General features: G+C 42.2%; 2 protein-coding genes across 2 annotated transcripts; both read left to right on the top strand.

Moving 5' to 3' along the window:
• Positions 1 to 339: 339 nt before the first annotated feature.
• On the top strand, positions 340 to 16,283 carry hivep3a (HIVEP zinc finger 3a). The gene is made up of 6 exons (XM_035681897.1): positions 340 to 6,353; positions 6,916 to 7,094; positions 9,706 to 9,875; positions 9,965 to 10,039; positions 12,254 to 12,855; positions 14,983 to 16,283. Exons 1-6 carry the CDS (start codon positions 2,502 to 2,504, stop codon positions 15,517 to 15,519), a joined length of 5,415 nt encoding a protein of 1,804 aa, XP_035537790.1. The 5' UTR covers positions 340 to 2,501; the 3' UTR covers positions 15,520 to 16,283.
• A 7,093-nt stretch (positions 16,284 to 23,376) lies between these two features.
• Positions 23,377 to 26,149, top strand: edn2 (endothelin 2). Its single transcript, XM_035680896.1, has 5 exons — positions 23,377 to 23,528; positions 24,113 to 24,266; positions 24,372 to 24,485; positions 25,108 to 25,188; positions 25,303 to 26,149. The coding sequence occupies exons 1-5, from the start codon at positions 23,462 to 23,464 to the stop codon at positions 25,400 to 25,402; spliced, it is 516 nt and encodes a 171-aa protein (XP_035536789.1). The 5' UTR covers positions 23,377 to 23,461; the 3' UTR covers positions 25,403 to 26,149.
• Positions 26,150 to 26,155: the final 6 nt, after the last annotated feature.

The following is a 26,155-nucleotide window of genomic DNA, read 5'->3' as shown; positions in this document are numbered from 1 at the left end:
GAGCAGGTCTCCGACCGAACTCCTTATAACATTACTGTTGTTCACTGCTGACAGTTTAGTCAGAGATTCAATTTTGTATGCTAGTAGCGGCTAATGTAGCCTTGCGCTGCTAGTCAGAAGCGTAGATGAGGAGCGGGTTGCTCATTTCTAACTCCACACCCCCAGACTTTTTTCATTTTCAAATGTATAGCCTGCAGACCCAACAGACACTGACTCAGGTGACCACTTCAGGCAATTTATCAGATTACATTGCTCACAATGCAGTTGTACTCCGTGTGTGTACAATAGTTGGAGTTCCCCTTTAAGAGGAGATCTACAGAAATCTATACTGATATTTAGTTTGTAATAAATATGTAGTAATTTGTCCTAGCAAACCGCTGTCTGACTCTGAGAACATTACACCTCGACGTGTGTTTTCTAGCAGAGCCGTGGAACGGTTCACCTAGAGAGAATGACCGAGGCTGAGAGCCAAGGACAGGGGGAAAACAGGATCCGTGTGGAGAGAAGGGTTGAAGAAAAAAACCCTGCCTGCTAGGTTCATTTGCACCACAAGAGGTGCAAATGACAAGTCTTATGTTAGCTCTGGAACATGTGTGACACGTCTAAGTGTAAATGAGCAGATTTTATTGCATGATTTTAAAAATGTCACTTGCTTTTAGGTGCCAGTTCTGTACTGCAAGTGCTGCGTCTGAAATTCATTTCACTCCAGTCATCATCACCCTCATGCAGAGTATGCAGGGTCTCACAGTCTGAGCTCTGAGGCCTTCTTTTTTTTTTTTTTTTCAGTGAGACGACTGAGTCTCTGATTCTCCTCCAAAAGTTTAGTCCAGTTACACTACCTGTCTGACCTACATTTACTACTAACTAGTCTCAATGCAAGAGATTTAGGCCTAGGACATCTGAATGATCTTCTGCAGAGTACAGATATAATATACCTACTGTATATGCCTGCTTTTTGTTATAACAAAAAGTAATGTTGGTTTAATATTCATCCAATACTGGCATACATACTCCCACAAGTTAAACCAAAGATGGCTATCAACCTGTTATCAGTAATTTGGATACAATCCAGCAGCTTTGCCGTCTTCCACCAGAACGTGGGTGTAGAAACCAGCTGGTCAGTGCGTGGGATGCCTTGTTTACTGTTTCAGTATGCTGGCACAAAAAGACATTGGGAGTTTTCTTCAGTATCTCCACTGAGTTGCCTTGTGTATGCACTCACAGCTAACAGCCATCCCTTGCCGTCTCTTGCTTGGCCTTTGCAAGTATCTAAAATCACAGTAAATCAAATACAGTTATCCATATGCTGTAAAGTAATGAGGCAGAGTCATTCACAAGTGCTCTAAATGCAGCAGTATTGTGCTGTAGCATTGTCTGATGACCATGATTTTGAAGGAAGCATGGCCTGATACTGGACGACACAACATGTCAAAAATGCAGCATTAATTAGAGCACATTGAGACACTCTATCAGGTTCACATGCCATAGTCGCTTAGTTAATCCCAGTGTAATTAATTATGCAAAGAAATATTCAAGCAAAGCAATTTCATTAACACCAAAAAAGAAAAAGGTGCTTGTATGGCAACACATTTTAATATAGTAACTCCCTTCATCCTCCACCAGGAGGATCTGGTATTTCCTTGTGAAATTGGTAAACCATTGGATATTATTTATTTTGCTCTGTCTTGCAACGGGAAGATCTGACTCATTTTAATGGAAGTGGGTGGGATGTGTAATGCTGTCCGACAGCAAGATATTGTGGTCCTAGGTTTTGAAATAAGTAATGCATGGTTGATTAGAAATCATTGAAGACTATGACAAATTCAGATTATGCTGTTATTGGAATGTTCCTGTCGCAACCATTGGACATATTGCCTCTCTCTGGGAACGTTAGCAGCATCATCATTTTTACTTGCTGCATGCTGATATATTTTTGTACAGAAATATTACATAAACCATTCTAATTTCAAAGTATTCAGCAGCCAGGGGAAAGTGAAAGCTGAATGCTATGACACATACAGTGATTATGTAACACATGAAACATAAATATCCATATTTGGTTAGCCAAGGGTCAGAGGCTTATCTGTGTCTCAAAGTTGAATTATATGCACTATTCTATATAATGAGATGTTTGTGTTTACAGATCTTTATGTTGAGAAGACAGAAGAATCAGTGTGTGGCAGCAGGACTGGCTGAGTGCTTCATGATGGGATATTTTAGGGCAGCATGGCAGAGGACTTCCTCCACAGCACACGACATATCACAGCTGCATTCTTTGATGCCACTGTTTTACATTTGATGGCATCATTCTGCTGTCAAGCAATAGAGTTTAAGCAAAACAAGTGAACAATATGAAGTGTGACAGTCTACTAAAGTGGATATAATTTGATAAAATTCACTCACATTACACCCATTATCCAGTTAATGATTTGGCTTGAACTCTGTAGCCTGGCACAGGCAGACACATCCCACTTGTCTACCTGAGGCTGTCTTTCCATTTTATGGAGGCCTTGCATAGTTCCCTGACGACTGGGGAGCAGTCCGGAGGTCAAGAGCATTGTCAATCAGAGTCTCATCATCGAGACCCGCAGCCTAAGTCTCCCTCCCAGCCCTGTGAGCAACCGGAAACTGGCTCCCCGAAGCCCCATGGCACACTACAGCAACCCAAACAGTCCAGACGACAGCCTCCTGAACGTAAACGTCTCAGGCACCAGCGGCAGAGCATCGACTCGGATACTGCGCTGGAACAGAAACATGAGGCAACAAAAGCTAGTTTGTCACCAGGAGTCTCAACTTCCTCAGCAGGTGGCCCCACCCAGTCTAAACCAGAAACCCAGGAGGGGACCCCAAAACAGAAACGTGAGCGTAAGCCTCAAAGACCAGGCAAATATGTCTGCACTTACTGTGGCCGTGCATGTGCAAAGCCTAGTGTCCTACAGAAACATATTCGCTCGCACACAGGTGAAAGACCCTATCCCTGTGCCCCATGTGGCTTCTCTTTTAAGACCAAGAGTAACCTGTACAAACACCGCAAATCGCATACACACAGGGTGAAGGCAGGTCTAGCACTTGGAGAGCCGAGATCTTTAGAGGAACAAGTCACTGAGTCAGAGGATGAAACCAGACAGTTATCATCAGCATCTTCCCATACAGAAAGACAAAGCAGTGTGGCCTCAATCAAGAGTCATGAAACAGATAGGGCCAAAGATTGCACTGGAGGAAAGGATGACTCTTACGCAGTGAAAAAAAGACTGGCCCTGCGTCTAAGTAGAGGAAAACATGGTCCCCGAGACTCATCTGATGAAAAGGCCTCATCTCTAATTTTAGGGAGTAAAGGCAGCACAGAATCTGGTTATTTCTCTCGCTCTGAAAGTACTGAGCAGCCACAGGACAGCCCCCCAAACACAAGTGCCAAAAGCTATGCAGAGATCATCCTCGGCAAGTATGGACGCCTCGGACACCTGCAGAGGATGCCTCGGCACCATAACCAGCAGCCCTCTGGTCAGGAGGACAAAACCATCCCATTCACAGTCCCCAAGAAGCAAGTCATTGACCATATCACCAAACTTATCACTATCAACGAGGCAGTGGTGGACACCAGTAAAATTGACAGTGTAAAACCAAGGAGATTTTCGCTCTCCAGAAAGAATAGTTCAGAGTCTCAAAAGAGTTCATCTATGAAAGAACCGCTTATTCATAGCCCTAAAGCTGGAGATCTCTGCTATAAAAACAGTGGCTCCATCACCATGGGAGTCCCATGTGAAAAGTTTCATCATCCACCCCTAAATGTGGAGAAGCCAGCTGGCCAAACATCAGCCCCTCTGGTGAGAAGTCACTCTATGCCATCTGCATCTGACGCCTCCAGTGGTGGCCCCAGTAAGTTCCGCTTAAGTCAGTCCTTTGATGAACGACCGCCTTCTGAAAGGCAGGCATCCCGTCGCTATGGGATGCTAAGACGGCAGCCAGCTATTGAAATCCCACCTGGTGCTGAACTTACAAAAGAGGAAGAGGGTTCTCATTCATTTTACCCTGACAGCGTAACCACTGTGCCTGACCACAAGCAAAGTCAACCGCAGCCATATGAGTGTGAGGCCTGTGGCACTGGATGCAAAGATTGGGAAGGTTATAAGAAACACAAGCAAAGCCTGTGCTTAGCACATCATCCCAGAAATGAGGTGGTAATTAGTCAAATGGAGTGCCCACAGTTAATTAACCATGCAGTCAGAGCAGGAGCATCAGCAATGCGCAAGAGAAGAAAAGAAGACAGTTTTGAATTTGATGACCCCTCTTCTCCTTCATTACCCTCTCCTGACCTCTTTTCAGGACAGTGTAAAGATGAAAGCAATGTAGTCTATGACAGCCCCAGAAGACCTACACTGCAAACCTGTTCAGTAATTCAGCATACTAGTTCATTTGAAAAACAAGAATCTTTGTGCAATGAGAATCAAGGCACTGAGGCGACAAAAAATTCTCCACCTCATGAAGAATATCAGCTGGTGCCTCAGAAACAGCCCCAACAACAGTCGGCAAAACTAACGAACCGGAAGCTGGTCCGCCAACACAATGTGCTGGTTCCAGAAATACTGGTCACAGAGGATTCCAACATGAGCACAGGGACCGGAGTAGAGCCAACCTCCACAGCAAAACATTCAGAGAAACCTGATGAATTTCAGTGGCCACAGAGAAGCCCCTCTCTGGCCCAGCTTCCTATTGAAAAGCTTCCTCCAAAGAAGAAGCGCTTACGTCTAGCCGAGGTTGCCCAGTCGTCCGGTGAATCCAGTTTTGACTCTATATCCCTCCCCCGCAGCCCTAGTCAGGACAGTAGTGCATCTTATGCATCCAGTCGTTCCACATCATTTGAAGAGGCAAATAGACCAGACATGGAGATAGCAACACCACTGCGGAGATCAAGAGCTCCTAACATGTTGACAGTGCCTGGTGTGCATCAGCATAGGGAGATGAGGCGCTCAGCATCAGAGCAGGCACCTCATGACCCACAACCAAGTGTCCTAATGGCTGAGACCCGCAGTAAGTCTTTTGACTATAGTTGCCTGTCCCCTGAGCGCTCTGCAGTTGGCTGGAGGGAAAGAAGAAAATGTCTCCTCATGAGACACACTGCTATCAGAGATCCAGATGAGGAGGAAGAGGAGCAGTGTACCATACCGAGCCGTAGTCCTCAACATGTCAGCCCTAGCACATCTTCTCAAGCAAGCCCGACTTCTGTGTACTGCAGTCGGTCCCCTACTTCTCCTTTATCAGGTGACACAGTCTTGCATAATCCAGCCAAATTACAATGCAAAAAGATCTTCTCTCAGTGGAAACTCAGTCAAAATATTCAGTTGAAAGGCAGCACAGAACTCTCCCTTACTCACTGCCCATCTGTTGATCCTGTAAAAGAAGAGTCCTCACACATCCATACAGGGCAGCCACCTCCTCAAGCACCACAACCCTATCCTACACATGGACCATCTGGGGCAGCCAGAGCTCACTATCTCCCTATGTCTACAGGGCTGAAGCTAGAGATTCCTTTACTACATGATGATCATTCAGAGGTTCGAGTAAGTCACTCCCACATCCAGCACTCTGTCCCTCACATCACCTCCAGTCTGGAATTACTGAGACCAGTCACATCTCCAGCAGTAGCAGTGCGTCTCCAAACAGACACCCTCACCCTTGCATGTGCCATATACACCACATTGTCTCAGTCCACCTCCCCCCAGCCCCAGGAGAAGGTTGATACTTTTTCACACAACATAGGTAACCCAGCAGCTGGTTACAGAGACCATAGGAACACGAGTCCAGACCTTGACTTGTGGTCTGACGATGGCCTGAGGATATCAGCCTCAGGGGGCAACAAGCGCATGCTTTCCCCATCAAACAGTATAGAGATCCTCCCTGAGTCTCAGCAGCAGCAGAAACGAGTAAAAGAAGAAGAGGAGAGGGAGAGGGGATGTGTTGACAAGGCAGCAGTAGACACGTGCAATCAGGTGGACACGTGCAATCAGGAACTCAAAGGGGAGAGTCAGTCATGTCTACCCAGTGTTTGTACTCCCATCACACATGTTGGGCCATCATTTCCCAGTTTGCTGTCCAGCACCTGTAACAGCTGGTGCTATTTGAACTACATTAAACCAAACCCTTCTACTCTGGATGAACAGAAGCCCTCTGTGTATTCATCGTGGTCCACTAGCGGCTATGACCCCAACCCACCCGGCCTCTCCAGCAAGACTGCTCTGTCTCTGCTGCACTGTAAGCAGAGGCTCAGTCCCTCCATCTACACCACATCCCAAATGTCAGTCAGGACAGCTGAGTCAATGGAACAAGAGGAAAACAAAAGACCATGCTCCACTGAGGTAATTACAACTCTAACACTGATTACAGTAAGGAAATCTGTACGATAGCACAATGTAAAATGACAACCCCAGAAGAATTTCTTGAAATTTTCACATTTATTAGACTAATCAAAATGAAGAAGGACACGGAAGTCTGAGAGAGAGGTTAGGTTAAATTGATTCAGGGGTCTTCCTGGCATGGTTTAGATTCTCGGTAGGTTAGCATAGGTTTTAGCATTCTGGTTTTAGCATTCTGATATAGCATTCTGATTCTGATTCTGATTCTAGGAATGTACAGAAGGTGCAGCAATGGGTGGGTTAGCATTGCCAGATTATATATTTGCAATTCCTATGGTAGCCTCAATCCTAACAGGGCAGGAAATAATACTTTGCTAACTATCCAGCACTAAATGATAAAGACCTGAGTATCAATATCTTCACAATGACGGCAAAACGAAAAAAAATTATATGTGCTCTAACAAATGCTATTAAACACAACGTTCAATGAGAATTCCCAATTCTTGTCTCCCTGGGCATGCTGGAGCAGAGTTGGTGAATTTGCCCATGTCTCTTTCGAGTATAGGTCTACATCAGCCAGTTATACTGCAGAGACCATGAGGAAACAAGGAAGGGACAGCAGTCAGCAGATGACAACAGGTCAAACCGAAGAGAGGAGAAGGAGGAAGAGGAGAAGAAGGAGGAGGAAGTACAGTCATGCTCCATAAATAAACAACATTCCGAAGTTTGGATCTCTGAGAGTGGGTGAGTATGATCTTATGACAGCTCAGCATAAGAGTATCTACCTGACATATTGTACATATTTAGTGTTAAATCTGATGTACCTCATTACTTACGGTGTTGAGGGCTTGCGTCACATATTGTGGTATGTTGTGGAAACTGTTGTCTGTCCACCATGTTGAAGAGGCCAAGGGTTGGCTGTCTGCACCAACAGAGCCCGTCTGTTGAGGGGCTGAAGCCAGGAAACTACCTTGCTTCCTTTGCGCCTGCAGAGATTCATTTACACCAACCATCACAGCCATTCACATGGAGTGGAAGCACGTTTCATTCCCTTACACTGACGTCAATGGAATGAGCAGAAGATATACAGTAGGCGCATGTACAGACAGTGCATTAGTCATTAAAGGGAGCTTGCCATACTAAATGCAATTGGGCTGGAAAACAGACAAAAGGAGAAATGTGTATCTTCCAAATGTCTTTTCAGTCCAAAACCCCTCTTTTTGTTAATTAATATCCCTCCACTGCAGCTCAACTGTCAGTGAATTCAGTAAGAGGGAATTTTATACTAAAAAGACTTTGGATATATGGGATATCTATGATGTGATTTGTCTTGGTCACACTTCTGAAGCCTCATATTAGTATGAGCAGGAGAAATGATTACTGAAAGCAAAACCTTTTTAAATGTCCATATGGGCACCTGACTGTTGAGGCTGACCTATATTTTGATAGTGTGTATAAAGCCATTTCTTTAAAAAAACAAAAAAAAAAACATGAATATTTATAAAATGTAATGTCTAGACGAAATGCATCTTACTATCAATGGACAGGTAGCTCACCTGGCAGAGCTGGTGCCCCTTGGACAAAGGCTGAGTCCTTGCTGCAGCAGCGATGGGTCTGAGTCTGGCCTGTGGGCCCCTGCTGCGTGTCCTCTCTCTCTCTCTTCCCTTCCTGTCTATCTTTACCTGTCCTATCAATGAAGGGAAAAAGCCCCCAAAACATATATAAAAAACAAACTGTTTAACAGGACACGTCAAGCAAACTTACAGTTTAACCACTGTTCTAAATCTTTGCAATGCACAGTATATTAAATGGTATGTTAAAATGTGAGTAACCGTATCGACTGTTCTTTTCCTTAATGCTATATTATCAGATAACTCTCACTCAAATAAACCTAATGATGTATAAAACTAACTATGAACAGCTTGAACAATTATTTATATTATCCTTTTGGTCAGTGCCAATTACATAAGCATATTAACACATAATGTCCTAATAAAAATAATAGACACCTTCGGTGTATTATCCCTTGCCTGTTTGTTATTTGAACAAATGTGATGTGAACTATAAATGGTACATTAGTCAGAGATCAGAACGGAGAAATTCAATACATTAAAAAGATAACAAGAACAGCAATGACTGATTCTCATATTGAAATTTAGTCGAATACAGTCTGCAGACATGTAAGTTGTGACATAGTCCTGTTATTTATTTGTCTTTATTGAAGCATCTTCTCAAATGAATTTGCAGCGAGGTTAAACCAGACACGCTCAGTAGTTCTGTTACCCATCAGAAATAAACAGTGCTGCGACGCAGGAGAGTGCAGAGAGGTGCCATCTGTGTGTCTCTTTTTGGTTTGGGAGTGTGTCTGTGAACAAATCCCTGTTGTGACTCATGTTGACGCTCATCACAGCCTTCCTAAAAGAGTGAGTCATCCTTACGCCTGCTCGCTCTCTCCTTCTCTGTCTGATCAGTCTGTCTGAGGGACAAAAAGACTAAACTGAGGCGGCAATGTAGTCGAACACTGCCATTTTTCCTTGTTGGCCCAGGGGAAGGCAAGGGGACCTGGGCTTAGATCTTGGGTGTGAAAATGTGCTGCATGAAAATCCTATGAATATAGCTGCTTTGCAGTGTAAGGGTATAGTGTCCTGGCATGACGGCAAAGTGTTCCTCTTTCATTAACTTTGAAAGTTTTTCTAAACTGTAAAAGCCACCATTTATCATACTTGCCCAGTTTATCCAGCCGTGAAGCCTGTAGTGAAAATAGAAGAAAAAACAGCCGATTATAATCATAAGGATTATTTGTCGTAGGAATGTGTTTTCATTTTCTGTGTTTTTTCATGCTTATTTGGAGCAGCAGCTGGTCTGGGCCAGGGTTTCCCTCCCTCTCTGGCCTGTTTTTATTGGCTGGCTGCAGCAAACCCCGGACCTTGGGCCACATCGTAGGCTCCCCCCTGTTTGCACTCAGTGGTGGTGTGAGCTGTGATGGGGTTGTAAGGCAGTGGGAGGGAGGGAGGGGGGTCTGGTTTTGGCTTATGAAAGCTGCTCTGTTGAAGGTGAAGTGGGTGCCTCGCTGAGGGACCCTCAGTGTATGTGGAGGGGTGGACCCCGGGCCCAGCTGCCACAGTGTGAGCTCACTGTGTAGCAGAGGCCAAATAGATAGCGTACTTACACTGGATAAATACAGGAACTAAAAAGCTGCTTACAGGTGCTAAAGGGCCCGCAGCCCGTCTGTCAGCTCCAGTTACACTCATATTGATTGTGACCATCATCCTCAGAGGAGAAGCATCAATAGACAAGTGACAGGGAAAGGCTCTGAGGATGAAACTGAAACCTCTTGCTCTCCTCACACCTACAGATCAAATGAGAAGTATGCAATCACGTATGGTGGAAGTGGAGGGAAGTGCCAATGTGAGGATTGTGGATTCCACCTTAAGAATACCAGTATCCTGTACAACTGCACCCATTGCGTCACAGAATCGCCACCATATACCTGCAAACATTGTAACGTTTCCGTCAAAGCCAAGGGTAAGGATAGACACATTTTTTTTTATTCTTTTAAAGTTTGTGATGTCCGTGCATCCAGTATGAGCTCCCCCTTTTTTTGTATTTTACAGGTATACTCGCTGGGCATCTGAGATCTAAGGCACATAGAAAAGAAATCTGTTGTTACCCAGATGGCACAAATGAAGGTACACTATGGTACACATTTTTGTGTGTGAGTGTGTTTTTATACTGAAGTGCCAGTGATAATATTTTTGAATTTAATGTACTGATAACCAAATTTTCTGCCATATTTATGCTAAGAACATTCTAAAACATGTCAATATCTAAACTAAATATAGCAGCTTTTATATTAAAAACTTCTGTTCTTTAAATAGTTCTCTTATTCTGGTGTTCATTGCCCTGAAACTCAATTCTGAGGCTGTTCTGTAAATAGTCTTCTAATAAATATAGCTATTTCTGATCAACCCATACCAATTTCAGGCTTAAATTAACAATTTCCGGAAGCCACACCCACGTCCAGCATAAGCACCACCCATTCCGAGTACGGACACAGATACAAATAATGTTGTACTCGCTCATGCCAAATGGACTTGTCTTGTGTTGCACCTTGGTTTGTAGATTGAGCAACAAAGCAAGTAGGCTACCTACTGGGGGAAAATGTTTGCAGGCTACATAGCTAACTAGCTGTACATAGCTAACATTCAGCTCCAGCACATTGAACATTATAGTAATTGTGATCTTCATCCAAAACACAGAGTGAGCAGTTAATGACAGTATTACACACAGCCAAATTTTCATACATTATTGTGTATAAAGCTGACTATTCAAACTTATATTATTGATCAAAAATATGTTATTTGGTAGGGTGAAAAGTTTTTTCATTCATGTTCAATCAACTTCCAGACAAACTAATTAAAAATGCATCTATATGATATAGAAACATCAAGCTAATGTACTGCTGCAACACACAGTGTAGTGTTGTAAGCTAGACAGAGTGCATTAAGTTATTAAGATCCCAAACACTGCTTTTAATGGAGACTACCCACAATTATATCCACTGCTGTAACCCGAGCCACGTGATTTTCCTTCCTTCAAAACACTGAAATGACCAATAGCCTCAAACAGTGCACTAATTCTGTTGGCTTATATACTCTGTCACTTTGATCGAGCTTCAACATTTCACATTTGTTTGAAGAGAAGTGTAAACATTGGTCAGCAGCTTATCAAGATCTTGGGCGTACAAGATGGAAGATATGTGGGAGAAGGTTTGCCACGAAAAAACAAGGGAGAGGCTCTTATACGTTACACCCAGGGAAGAAATGTACTGGTCACAACACAGCCCATTCATGCCTATACACTTTCATATTATTCCTGAACATCCCTACAAATTGGTGCAGTTAGGAAAGTTATGACTTAAAGGAGCTATTTGTAAGAATTTTAGTTTAAAACATTTAAAAATTAAAAAAGAAATAAACAGTTCTGACGTTAAGTCAAAGACGTATTATGTATTGTGTTGCAGAGATATCTACTGAAGTTAGCATGCTAACCAGCTAGCCCCGGTCCATTTTGTCTTGTAATACCACTTTGTACCTAAAGAGGAAATTACAAGTAATTAAGTCACTGTAGAGTCCAGTCTCCCCTCAGTCCATCAACACTAAAGTGGTTTTCTTGCCAGGTTTGATTCCTGGCACCCCGGGGCTGCCCTGCCGTCCCCCCTGCTTAGGCCTCTGGAGGTGGCCGCTGACTGATAACCGACCTCCATCTCGCTCCTCTCGTTCCCGGTGACAGTCCTGGTCGGAGCCGCGGTAAATCACCTCGGTACTCTATTCCCTGTCGTCAAACTGGCCTCCGTCGGTCTTGGAGGCTGTCCGGCCATGTCTACTGCTCCGTTGTCCGCTCTCCGTACTCCGGTTCTGGTGCCCATTTTGGCGCCGCATCCCATCAGCATTCCCTGTTAGGTCCCTCCTACGCCAGACCTGAAAGCCTCCTCCTCCCAGCACTCCAAAGCCCCTGTCTTAGTGGTGTAAAACCAACACTCTCTCAGTTGTCCGAGCTCCTAGTCTGGGAAGAGTCAACTAATAGGACCGCTAGCTGCACAGCTAACTGAGCTAACTAAGCCCAAATAGCTAATGGCAACTTAACTTTCTAATGATGATGAATGAATTCGATTGGTGGTCACTTCTTACATATAGCTCCTTCAAATAACCCATGTGAAATTTCATTAAAAATACAGAGAATTATACCAAAATGTTATGCTTGACGTGGTAGAAACAGTAAAGAATAGCCCAAATTATAAAGTAATCTCTGTTGTATGCACAAGAGATGTCTGCCCAATAACAGCCTGCTACAGTTGGCTATAAGAAAGTTAAATGTGTTGAAAAGTGAATTTTCTGTTCTAGGAGTCTGTGAAGAACCTTCATTTCATAAACGAAAAGATCATCGGTACTCTGATCTGGGGAAGGGTGGACATGATGAGGATGACAATGCGAAGGACAAGGATGGCAGATGTGATGAAGACCGATCCAAGGCGGCTGAAAGCTCTCACACTACCTCCTCTGACAGCGAGACATCTCATCCAGGAGGGCAGCCGATGGAGCCTGAACCCAGTCAGTCCTCCCCGCTTCCCTCCAAGGATTCTACCCAGAAGAGCTTGGCCAGCACCAGGAGGGCCCTGTTTGCCCGCCGACGCCTTGACACTTCAGCATCGGCGTCCTCTGGAGGCTCCCATTCTCCAAGTGCCCCATCCCTGATTCCACAGAGGGAGCAGTCTCCACCTCGCAGCCCATCGCCTAGGCCTCACCAGTCCCCTGCTCCCCCTTCCCCTCTCTCCCCATCCAGTTGCCATGTCTCAACCTCCGCCCTGAGACCAGTCTCCCCTGTTAGAGGTCTTTCTCCTAGAGTAGTCCAGTCCCATGGATCTGAGTCCTCTGGGCCTCCAGGCTCCCTGGCGGACACTTCTTCTCGGTGTCACCCAAGAGACCGACCTTCTACAGCAAGACTGGTAAGTCACATGGTGACATAACATGTTTTCACATTTTCATAAGTTTTCTACTTGTAACCTAACCCAGCCATTGTTTTTATCTCAGTCTGAATCTGTCACGATGCTCCGTTTTTGTCGTATGTATAATTAACGCTGGCCAAAACGTGGCTTTTGTTCAAACCGCAGTCTTCACTCACCTGTGACTTGATCCATCTCTGTTAGTTTAGCCTACAGTTTTAAATAAATCAGCTTTTGGCTCACAAAGCTAATCTTGTGTGGCTCAGTTAAATCCCAGTAAGTCAACATCTAGAACAAATATAGATAGGCTGGTACATATGAGGTTATTTTAAAGTCGCACATTTATTGGAAAAGGAAGGAAAGGCAACTCTCTTGTTTTATATCACTCAAACCAAGCCTGCAGCTCCGATGCCTTAAAATAATGCAGGAGAGCTCCCAAATAGACACAACATGTTTTCCCTGGGCAGCCGCTGATAAAATGAGAAGCAGGCCGATCGTTAAATACCGAAGATTGTTACCACATGTCGGCGACGTAAACAACGTGGGTGAAAATCTCAGTTCACCCTAATAAAAAACAAAAAAAAACATGTCTACTCATGTCAAACTTGTGGTTATGTTATGGTGTAACCTCACCGCTTCCTCCTCACACTAATATAGGTCTCATAGGAGCAGATACTAATTCACATTCTCTACAGGGTTGTTTTTCACATCTGCACTCACAGACATTTCTGTTCACATGTTAGCTACAGCTGTAAATGCTGGTAAGTGGAGCCATTTTTATATGCCTAAATATTTGATGTGTGCATATATGAACTTCTGTAGACCTGAATATGTTTTAAATAGTACCGCAGATATTTTTTAACAAATTTTATTATGTTTCAATATTATGTTGCATTCTAATACTGTTGTACTAATTACACTAGAGCGATATTAGCCCACATTAGCTTATCATATATGTATCAGTATCTTCACATATGTACGATTGGCAGTAAGGTATTGCAGTGCAAAAATGCCAAGGATATGTTTGAGGAAATTTAGAAACATATTTAAAGCGAGACTATGTACTTGAAATAAGAAATAACACAATCTTTTATACCCTTTTCCTCTTTTATGATATAACATGCACCCTTGCTCAGTTCAATACACTCAGTGGTTTTACTGCTGCAGTCTTACTTAGTCTGGTTATGGTGGCTAATGTTAGCAACTACCTCACTACTTTGTCTCTTCTCTCTGGCTACTGTTGCTCCATGTTTTAGCATGTCGCAGATAAACGACTTGCACACTTGGGCGATGCCGTCATGTTTACAATGGCAGAAGGCTGCAAGGGGATAAAATGCATTTTTGTTCCATGGACAAAGATAAAGGTCGATATGCACAGTATTATACTGTTATTCAGATGAAATCCTCAACTGCAATTCATTCCGTTCTGTGGACACCCTTTTTTTTTCCATCAACCCTTTCCGGCAGATTATAATACACAAATTCATAAAGGCATTACAAAAAAACATGGTGCACATTTGGACTTTAAGCTATAAATCGTATGCAAATTGTGTTTGCATAGGTGGACTAGGTTTTACTGCTTTCTTTCCTTTTGTTTTACATTGCCCCCTCTATATTACTATGAAGTATGGTTCATCTTTGGAGCAAAGTCTGGTGGAGTTTGCATCCTCAGCAGTCTCTGTGGATTTGGACAGAGCCCTCGGCACTTCCCAGGAATGCGCCTGTTAATTCAGTGAGCCTGCAAGTGTTGGACTCAACCTCAGTGCCTCACCAGGAGAGGTGTTTGTTGTTTTCCATTCCCCTCGCTCTCAGGCAGGTGGCCTTATAATGATGTCTTTAAAGAGGAACTAACTGCAGGCTAAAAAAAGTGTTTCACTTACCTCCGGTTGTTCCACCTCTGACAGACAGACTCACAGAGGATTGTAAGCCTCTGATTGACAAAATTAAATGGATTGACAAATGATTGACAGTTGCCCCGCCCATTCAAAGTCTGTGGTCTTTGTTGCACCTGTAATCACTAAATCACAGGAAGTAAAAAGGGGACCTATTGTGATCATATCCAGCTCTATATTGTTAGGGACCTAGTGTCAGCACAACATTGAACTTTCATTTCATCTTGTTTTGTTGCAGTTCATGGATGACGTTGGTCTGACCCCACATCCCACGCGGCCTCGGGGAGCCCACAACCTCCTGAGTCACCTCCCTCTGCACTCCCAGCACTCAGGCAGGGCCCCGAGCCTCCTGATTCCCATCGGGGGGATTCACATGATTCAGCCCAGGTCCCTGCTCCCTCTGTACAGCCTGGTGAGCAGCCCCGCGCCAGCCACGACTAACCCCGCAGGGACATCCTGGAGACTGAGTGACACTCCAAAGGGGAGGCTTTCTCTGCTGCAGCGCCAGGATACTCTCAAAGAGACGTCGCCCAGCAGCCCAGCCAGCCCAACGGACCCCGAGGCATTAGGGGGAGCGTCCGGGAGCAGCCGATCGGACGCCCTGTTGCGCAGGAAGAGTCGAGGGTGTTTCGGCATACAGCAACCGCCGAGTCCCGGGACGGAGACTTGGCGTCCGGAGGTAAACACAGATGCACAGAGAGTCACAGAGAGGTGTGTTTACCCCGAGACCACCCAAGGCCAAAAAAAGGCTCCTTCCTCCCAGACACAACTCTGATAGGAGGGAGAGTCTGAAGGGACAGTGCAAAAGTCTAAAAAGCAGTCTGTTGTAAAAACACAGCACTGGTTTGGAGACCGGGGACAAAAGGCAAGAGCACTTCAGCACCGCTTCTGAATGACGCTATTATGTAATTATATGAATAATATATATAGACACTATGTTAGATATGCAGTATGTTTTGTAAATCTTTTTTTACCCTCTTGTTTGATGTCATCGGTGTTAATTTATTTATGTGCTATTATGCAAATTCTGTACAATATGCAAAAGCAGCTGGAATGAAAATAGACAAAGTTTTAATCAGTTTCCCTATTAACCCCTTTGACAGCTCTAATATACTATTGCTGTGTTAATGTACTGTATTACCAAAATGGATATAGAAAGGTACTACAAATATTTATTCACCCCGACCAGTATTTTGAAGTGCAATTTTATGTCGAGATTGTGGTTTGAAATGTCATTCTTAAAAGGCTGTGATTATTATTATTTGTCAGTTTTTTTGTTGTTCTTCTTGTCGTCTTTGTTTGTGTTCAAAGAAGCAGGGTTACGATCACCTCCTTTTCTAATGTCTTTAGGAAAAGAAGTTTCAGATCAAGACATTTGGAGTGCACTGACAAATAATTTGATATCCAGAGGAAACCTGTTTCACGTATATGGTAGCTACGGTGCAGTTTTTTTCATAAACAGATACATGTATTTTTGTGTTGTTGCTTTTATAAATGATACAATCACTTTGTCATTTTCATGTTTACCATTAAACTTCTCATTTTTACAGATTTATATTAAAACTGTCTTACGCGTGTGGTCTTATTAGCCTTCTTTTCCATGGAATACTACTTTTTTGTGTAAAGTATGTCATTTGTCATTTAAAGGGTCAGGTCACTCAAATCTCAAAACCTTTTTCTATTTTTTATTTTGTTAACCTCCCCATAGTGGTATCTCTTATTTTCTAATGTTTTATTTGCTTGTGTACAGATTACAAGATTCCACAGTGGAGCAAATTTTTTTATTAGGTTGAACTGAACATTTAAAGACTTTAAATATGTAACATACCTTTATGGTCTTATCCAGCATATAGTAACAGCTCACATTTCAGTGCCTGTCCACTGTCACATCAGGGTTAATGGTGTAATATTCTTTGTTTTCTTTCAGAATGTTTAAGGACAATCAGTTTTCTTTCTTTTTGCTTTTCTTTACAATTCAGTTCCAGGTCGATAAAAGAATAGTGAAAGGGATGAGCAGACACCGTGTTGATGACTGTGGCACCACCCTGTGGCGATACAGTGAGATTGTAACTGATTCTTAAACTCCACTGCTCAGAGTGGAACACTCATTTTCCTGAGAATCTGTTTTATGGCCGTCCTTTATTTTGTTTGTTTTATTTTTTTATTTTGTAGTCTTTGACATTGATGTTCCCGTTCCTCCTCTGTGATGATGTGGTCATGAAGGCATCTTGTCTTTGTTTCCCACATCTGAAAAAGGCAAATGTAACCACTGGGTGGCAGCAGTAAGCAACTTTAATCTTGGCTCAAGCTGCCAAAGGAATGACATCACACACTGGAGGTAGTGGCCCATATACAGAAAGCCTCTCCTGTAATAAATCATCCAGGAAATGACACACACACACACACACAATAGGGATAATCAGACAGAGGCACATAATCAAATCCATAATGATACAAACGAGTCAACAGAGGCATGTTTTCACCTTCAGACCTATGATTAACTTCACTATGATCATTCCTCCCTTTTTTGGGACTGTACAGACAAGTGTCCATGACGAAGGTGGTGGAAGTGAACAAATGCCAGAGTGTCCACAGCAACAGAAATAACAAGTCAAAGATTACCTTGGAATTGTGTGTCATCTACGACAATGACAACGACAATAGATAAGAGCAAATGAATGAACTATTCTGACATATTTCCAAAGGAGTAGTGCTGTGATAGAATTCACAGGTAAAGGAGAACAATGTGACAAATTGGGATGGGAAACATTTAAAGGGGGATTTTTGAAACCATCGTTGAATGGGGGATTTCTGTTGCTAATGGAGGCCAAAAAGGAGATTTGCATCAGCGAAATGGCCCAACAGTCTCATGAGGGCTTTTCACACTGCACAATAAGAAAGCTTTCTCAGTGGCACATTCTAACCCCGACTTTGGACCAGGACTTGCTGGCCCAGCTCTGCAGCAGGGTTAGCCCCGAGCATAAATATGGGGCTAAAAGGTGCCAGTGTGAAACAGGGCTAAAATAAACAAAATGTGAACAGAAATGTAAAAATGAGTTGCATGGTTCAACAGACATTTAACTCAGGGCTAGTAGAAGTACAGTGTGAATCGTATAACACTATACGATATGTTTAAAAGTGTGTGTGTGTGTGTGTGTGTGTGTGTGTGTGTGTGTGTGTGTGTGAAAAGGGGCTAAATTATTCCAGGGTCAACTTTTAGCCTTGAGCCAAGAATATGCAGTGTGAAAGCACAGATCACTGACAAGAAATATCTTTGAGGCCTTGACTTCTATATGTCAGCAAAACTGAGTTTATTAAAGGACAGAATATGTGAACATGCTTTATATTGTTATTTTCATCTCAATAATAACACGTAAGTAAGTAGGCTCAAAGATTACATTTAATTAAAACAAAAAAAAGAGAGAGGATGAACATAAAAGACTTGGTTTGTTTCCCCCTTCCTTTTTATTCTTCTTCCTTTTTCAGAAACAGGATTTATGTCATCATAGGTTCATTTAATTTCAAAGTAGAGACCCTAAACAAATTCTCCACTGAAAACAAATCTCTGATGTTTGTTTTCCACTTTTCTCAACTTCATTTCTCCATTACTAAATGATGCATCATTTTCCATTTGCAGTAATGACATTAAGCCCCTATGGTTGCCATTTAAACATGATGAGTTCATTAAAATATTAAAGCTCTTACAGTAGAGTTAAATAGAGATGGATGGAAGGAAGCTTGGTCCTGTTTCATTTAAAGTATGCATGCAGATTCCTCCATCATCAATCTCCACCTCCCACTGTTTTGTTTTTCTGTAATCAATTTATTTTGATACAGTTTAAAACAAAATGTAACATTTAAATTCAATTTGTAGCTTTTATATAGTATAGTAGTTTGGTATTATGTCTAGTGAGGAATGTGAAGAAAATGAGACAGGTACCGTCCTGCACAGTGTGTGTTCTTTTGTAGTTTCGGTCTGAGTACTCATACTGTTCAGAGGTATGGCCCATATATTCACCTCACTCACATCAGGGTCGTGTGTGAGTCACCGTTACTTGCTCTTTTCTTCCCTCAATAATTGCCAAGTTTGCTTCCTGTCTTCACATTTTTTGACCTATTAAGGAAGAAGAGTGACATGTTGGCATTCTTCAGTTACGTTACTGATGTTGGTAATGATTTAAATCAAAGCCAAGATGAGTGAGCCCTGCTTATCTCATGTAGAATGTGTAGTTAAAGGTTGCCAAACCCAGTCCCCCTTATGCATGCACACATGCCGGCAGAATGAAAACAAACTTTTCCTGGAGGAGAACCTAGCTAGCTTAGCAACTCCTACAGTGTTACAGATTTGAAGCAGTTCAATACATACAAACTGTGTATAGCCAGCTGATGTAAGATTTATGCTTTATTGTTTGTATTTTCAAATAGTATGTGGCTTTTTTAATTTTTCAAGAGAAATGGCTTAAACGCAGACTAACTGTTTGGTTTGTCAAATAATAGCTTGCTATCGTCAGTAACAAGTTTGACTGTGTGGACTCCAAAATGCAGTAGGCTAAAGAGCAGGACAGAGCTGCTAATGGGACCTACACTCTGAACTGTAACCCCCCACAAAAACCCTTCATTAATAGCCTTGAAGTAATCCCAGGTTTCTGTTGTAAGCTAGTTAGCTTTACATGCTATGCAGCTAAAATTAGAACAGATAAACAACTATTCTTTACTCCTAGTCCACATGAAACAACAGCATATTTAAGTATTTCCTGTTAAAACAGGCGTGTAGAGAGGGACTTGTAGCTAATAGCACTGTGTGTTACGTCCCCCCCCCCGGTCTAGCAGCTGAAGTGGACCCATTAGCAGACTCTGTCGGGACTGGGAGCTTCCACCGGCCAGACCAGGACTGAATACCGAGGTGTCTTTTGCCAGGTTTGGCTCCTGCTGCTGCACGAGCTAACTAGCTAACCCCATCTGACAGCTACATAAAAGTACAAAGATTTTAAAGGGTCACATGGACATTTTTCCTTTCACCTGGACTTTAAACAGTCAGCAGATATTTTGCTGTTTCATGTCATAATTTTTGAATTTCCAACGACATAAACCCCTTTTTTAACTTTTTCACTCCATCCTGAACTTGTTTGTGTGTTATTGTGTCACAGCCCGTACGTTAAATGTCATCCTCGAGGAATTTCAAAGGATTCTGCAATCGTGGCTCCGCTACTTGTTTGTCATCGCACCGCCTCACATTCCTCTGTCTCCCTTCAGCAGCAGCCGGAAGTGGGAAATAGATAAGGGCACATTTTTTACACTGCGACTGCAGAGTCACTGTGTTTCTCTGCTGCCTTGTCTGGAGCGAGCAGCAGGGGAAAGGGACAAGGGGAAGGGGAAATGAGGAGGTGGGGGTACCTTTAGATTGAGCCCATTCCTCCAGTCTGCACCACTGGACAAATATTTGCTCTAGGTTTTTTTCCTTCTTCTTCACTGTAACAAATAGTTGGTCAAATGCCAATCTTTCTGCATTGTGACATCCTTTTGGCTTTTCCCCCTACCCCTTAACCCCTATAAACTATGACCACACACAGATATGCATGGTTCAGAAGTGTTTTTTCCTGTTCCTGTGTGGTGTCTCTGCCTATAATCTGGGGTTTCACTGGAGCTGTGATGTAAAATTCCTCACATTTGCAAGATTTTCCAGTTGAAGGTCTTCAGTAACCTAAACAATTGTACCCCTTCCTGTTTCCAATTGCTTTGTTTTTTCTCTTTGGTCTGGCTTCCGTTGCAACCATTTATGGTAACGTGCATATGAAATAAATGTATTCTTTTGTACTATGTGGCTGAAAAACCAACCCATTCAGAATTACTAGAAACTCCTTGACTTCCAGAGAAAATCTATTAATTAACTGACATTTCCTGCATGGAGCTCATTGCGCTTTATTCTATAATTGTCCAAAACTCATTGTCGTCAGATGGACAGTTTACACAAACTTAGATTCTGACAGGGTTTAAATAAATAGATCATAAATAAATGAAATAAAAATGTCTGAGGTTGATCAGGGAGGTTTCTTCTTACAAGGAATTTGACTTTGACAGCAGTTTCATATTAAAATTAAGTAATTTAGTAGTAAGGAGTCCTCTTTGGAAGCCATAAAGTAAAATGTTTTTTTATAGATGTATTTAATACAAAGAAAAAGAATTGTAGATGAGCTATAGAAAAGGTTTAAAATGAAAATTTGTCAATATTTTTTTAAACAACAAATAATGATAACAGATATAGTATATTAAAGTCAAAAGGTTTAAATGACCAGAGAAACGTGGGTAATAGGTAAATTCTATACAAACGAAGTATACACCATAAAGCCTACAATATGCAACATAGTATATGACATATAGTTTACTATAGTCTCCTGATAGGAAGCCTTTAAAGTCTGTAGAATAAAAACATGCTGAATTATCTGTGTATTATAAATAATGTGTCTCTTTGTTCTTTGCATCGTTGTGTCTAAGTTCACCCTCATCCATCCATTCTTCCCTGTGGCATCCTGTTATCAGATGCACATATGTCATTGGTTCCTTATGATTGTACCTACCTGTGGATTTGAATGATATAATCCAGTATATAGCTGATAAGAGCGAGGAATACCTAAGGGTGTTTGCATGACATACTGTAACTGCGGTCAAATCCATGATGTCTGTTTTTGTCGCCGGTAAGAGATAGGCAGTGTAAACCAACTAACAGTGTGTGTCAGTGCCCTGTATGCATGGTGGTGTGTGTGTGGGGGGCGCACAAAGCTGATGTGGCAGGCGGGCGCGTATCTCTTCATGAAGGCCAAAGCATGTTGAACGCTGAGGTATTGTTTGTGTAACAGTCGTGCCATGACCTCACCTTCCTGCGGGGGGTGCTGACAGCTCTCCTTGACTTCATCTTGCTCGTATCAGCCGTGTGGCACATGCAAACCCTGCGTCTGTTCCTGCTGCGACTGCTCATCTCTTCCTCTGCCGCCTCCAGCCTCATCCTGAATGCCCCACGCCTCTGGAAAAAAGAAAGAGAAAAAAACACACAGTGTGGCCTCACATGGCCTCCTGTCTGAGTGACAATCATTTGCTGGCACTGTAGTCTCACTGGCTCCACAAAGTATTCTTATTATTCTGCCTGCTGTCATTTTATGAACCATTTCCCATTTAGAATTTATAAGCTGTATATAAACAATGACTAAATGGTAAATACAGTATGATTAAGACAGATAAAGACATTTAGTAGTTGTAATTTCTTTAAGCCTCTGAATAAACACTAAATGTATTTGTGATGATATATTGTAATTATATAAAATACGTCTTTATATTTTCAGAAATATTTGCTATTATATGTTTTAATAAAGAACATGAAGAACTGTTTCATTTGAAGAGTTTTATAATCCATATTAAACCTGCCTGTGAGTGACTGGTATGTGTGCAAACAGTTGATACTCTCTACTATTACAGTAATATTATTATTATTATAATTCATTGAATGTAACTAATTACTAATAAAATGTACTAATAATATGACAGTTACCCAAAAAGTAATAAGTTACAGTATTATTTTTGTTACCCCCCAACTGAACTGTTGACAAATACACGAGCAAACACTTAATCTGTTATAAATGGTTTATTAAGTGTTTATACAGCAAAATTAAAAAAGGAAAGTGATACCGTTTACATGTTGTCTCAGCTTGCAGCTACAGCATATCAATATTCCATATCTAAATTCCAATTATCAGACTTTAATTATTAATATATAGTAATTAGTTGTTACAGCGAAAGATCGCTGTGGGCCGTATGACCCACTGCCAGACTGACTGTAGGTGAAATTCAAACTCTCTTTAGATCAGGCGCTTTTTTTTGTTGTTCCAGAAATCATTGCTATGTAGTGGAAATGTTGACAAATGTATGGTTATAGAAGCTTGCTGAGGTAGAGACCACTCACAGTGCTAGCTGAGCTACAGACAATCACATTTCTGTTCTTTCTTTCATGGGCCAGTTCTTTTTCTATTTATTTCTTTCTTTATTGTCTTTCACCTCATTCGTTTTTTCCCTTGCTGCAATTTGTCTCACACTGTTTTGTTTTTCTCTCTTCGCCTTCACACATACAGGCAGACTGAAACACACACTCATACACCGACCTGGGTAAATTTTCATTCATTCATTCGTCTTCTCTGTCCAAATTGCAACTTTCAGGACAGTGAATGCACACCACACACTACTTCCAGTTTGGTATGTCAGTCTCTGTCTCAGTCTAAGACATTCTTAGTTTAGGTTTAATGTCACAGGATGATCTAAATGATTTGTAGCCGTCTGACAACTGTCCATTTTTTGCTGAATACCATCAACAAATACAGCTTCTGATTTGTTAATCTAAAATCTCCGACCTGTAAAAATCTCTGCATTAGTTGATCTCCCTACCCTTCTTGCCCTGTTGGGGGCGCTGACACTGCAGTATGTTAAGGTCACTGCTGGAATGCGAGGAAGGCAGGTGGAGTATGTGTGTGTTGTGTAACAACACTGTTCTGCATAGACAGGCCAGTGCACAGATGTAGGAGGGGCAATCATGAGTGTGTGGGTATAAAGTAGATGTCCTGGCAGGAGTGTGAACACAAAGCACCTGTTGCTGCTCTCCAACACACACAAGACTCTTCTACACCTCTTGGAGTGCGTAAACTGCTGCCTTTACACATCAGAACATCAGACACAGAATGATGATGGCTTCCTTCATGTGCAAGACTTTGACTTTATTCTTCATCTGCATGGCTCTGCAAGAGGGTGAGTAACTTGTTTTGGGGATTTTAAGGTGTTTTTTTTTATATTTGTGACTAATTTTGTAGATTTTTGTGAACAAAATCTTCTTAAATAATATATTCCTTTTGGCAGCATTGAATTACCAGTTGTTTATTGACTGGTTTAGATAAGGGTGATATGACCACGGTTAAGGTTTTCCAAAATAAATAATGTTACTAAAAAGCAACAACCGCAAACATTAGTTGAGCAAAAGAATTGAGATGCGCAATAAAAAATTTCATGTTTTTGACTCTCTGCCAGTCACCACAGAAAGTACAATGCAAGATGTGGGTTCAGCCTTCCAGGGAATATTATCTCTTAGCATTATTGATACAACCACTTATTCAACAGCTTGCAGGATTATTTGACTTGGATCAAGTTCCTTAATTTATGATATGATGAATATGTTCCACTATTAATCACAATCACATTTGTTTAACCACAGCAGTGGGTGTTAGCCCGCCATCTGGATTTACTTGTATTTACTTGTGATATTCACTAACTGCACAGTCATACCGCAAAGCATTAGTTGGCACTTTTTAATCTTGGGATCCTTTGTGTTTTTCTAGGTTGTGGACTCCCCTTATCAGACCGGGCAGAGCTGCCAGCTCAGGCTCCACATCCACACCACGTCAGGACCAAACGCTGCTCCTGTAATAGCTGGGATGATAAAGAATGCATCTATTTCTGCCACCTGGATATTATCTGGGTCAACACACCAAGGTGAGGCTGCACGATACTCAGAAAGCTGCATTTAGACCGGAAGAATCCCAGATTTCTACATGCTTTCAACAACATTGTCCTAAGAAGTTTTGTTTTCTTTTACAGTAAACTCCTTCCTTATGGCCTGGGAAGTCCCCTGTCTCGCCGCCGCCGCTCAACTGACCGTTGCGAATGCCTCAACCCAGCCGATAAAACCTGCTCCGGCTTCTGCCGTAAAAGGTGAGCACCACCCCTCCATCTACCTAGACCTGCTACAAAACAAGACATTCCATCACATACCTTCCTTCGGCAGATAGCATCAAAGTCGCTTCTGTGTCTCCTCCTTGTCTCAGTCATGTGTGAAGAGCCTGAACAGTACGTTGATGTAGAGGACGAGTCAGAGAGAAGGCAAAATGATTCAGTTGGTGATAATGTTGCTGTAGTATAGGGGTAGTAGTCATAGTGCAGAGAATGTCCCGTATTTCCTTAAGGGCCTTAAAAGAAATCACCAATGGTTTATTAGAAGTGCTGCTATTTCTGAAACAATTTGCTCAAGGGAATGCAGATTGCGTCTTTGACTTGTTGCGGTCATGAAACCACCAGTATGGATTAGACACCATCTCTAGATGTTATCCTAGGTGGTGTTTTCTAAGGTGTGCCCTGCATTCCTGCCCAAAAGGAAACTAAAGATATATTAGTTTGGAATTCCAAGGAAATTGCTTAGTTGAACCTGAACTAACTGCTTTTGCTTCAAGTAGGGTAATAATACAAGATGAAAGCCTCAGCTTGTACGGGTTTAATTCCCTGAAGCACTGGCAGGTTTATGTGCTTGTTTTAATGCTGTTGTTCGATCTTTCCACAGCTCAGAGAATCCAAGGACTACTGTCGTGGGCCCAAAGACAGAATCAAGCACAAGCAGCAACAAATTGCTGGCATCTTTCAGGTACATGAAGAAGACTTTAAGGATAAACTTTTAAATCCATATTGTGTTGTTGGTTGGTCGTTTTTATGACATATGAAGCATCTCTTACCTGTTTGTCTTTTGTTTTTCCCTCAGATCTGTGGTCAAGTCCAACATGGTGATCGCAAAAGAGATTCTGTCATCAAACAAGAACCCAGGAGGGGTCAACTGGCTGAGGAGCAGAACAAGAAGATAGAGGATTGAGCAAACACCAGAAGCAGTTCAATCTCCATGGATTCAACCTCCATGGACCGGAGACTCCTCCAGCTGCCCTCAATGCCAGCACCAGGGTTTAGAGATGTGTCAACTCTGGGGATGTGGAGGTGGAAAGATGGAGGACAAAAGAGGCAGTGGATCGAGTATTTAATCAACAAAGCAGAGCTTCAGAGGACTGGCAGATCACCAGGGCAGAAGCTCTACGGCAGTAGCAATGTTGGTTGGAGACAAAAACATTTCTTGAACTCTCTTTGAACTTTTTGAACCTGGCATCAGTCTACACATGTTAAGGAAGGATCAATCAAAGCTGAGCACACGGAAACTGGCATCTGCCCTTTTGGGCGACCACATCCAGAAACACTTATCAGCCACCCATCTGTGGTTATTTGGTTTCCATGGACACATGCCTGTGACTTGTCTGAATGGTTTTAAATCCACAACTTACATGCACTATGACAGGATTGTAGGATCATTACATATTTCAGAGTCATATCAACTCTGTATTCACTTAGGAATTGTTTGTCAATGTTTACTCACATTTCTTTGTAACTATTCTGCCATTGCTGACCTTTGGTTCAGTTTAATTTCCTCTGTATCAGAGCAGGAATCTGCTAATGTTTAGGACAAATTAGCAAATAACTTTTTAATTATCAGGCAGTACTTGAATCTGGCAGCTTGTTGGCTTTTGGCACACATTGCCTCACAGTGAAATGAAGGTCATTTCTTTGGGATT

This window comes from Morone saxatilis, unplaced genomic scaffold (assembly GCF_004916995.1).
Source record: "Morone saxatilis isolate NCDOM2014 unplaced genomic scaffold, NCSU_SB_2.0 Contig9, whole genome shotgun sequence".
Taxonomy (NCBI): Eukaryota; Metazoa; Chordata; class Actinopteri; family Moronidae; genus Morone; species Morone saxatilis.
The sequence above is the reverse complement of the archived record's forward strand: the minus strand, read 5'-3'. Positions and strand labels throughout refer to the sequence as shown.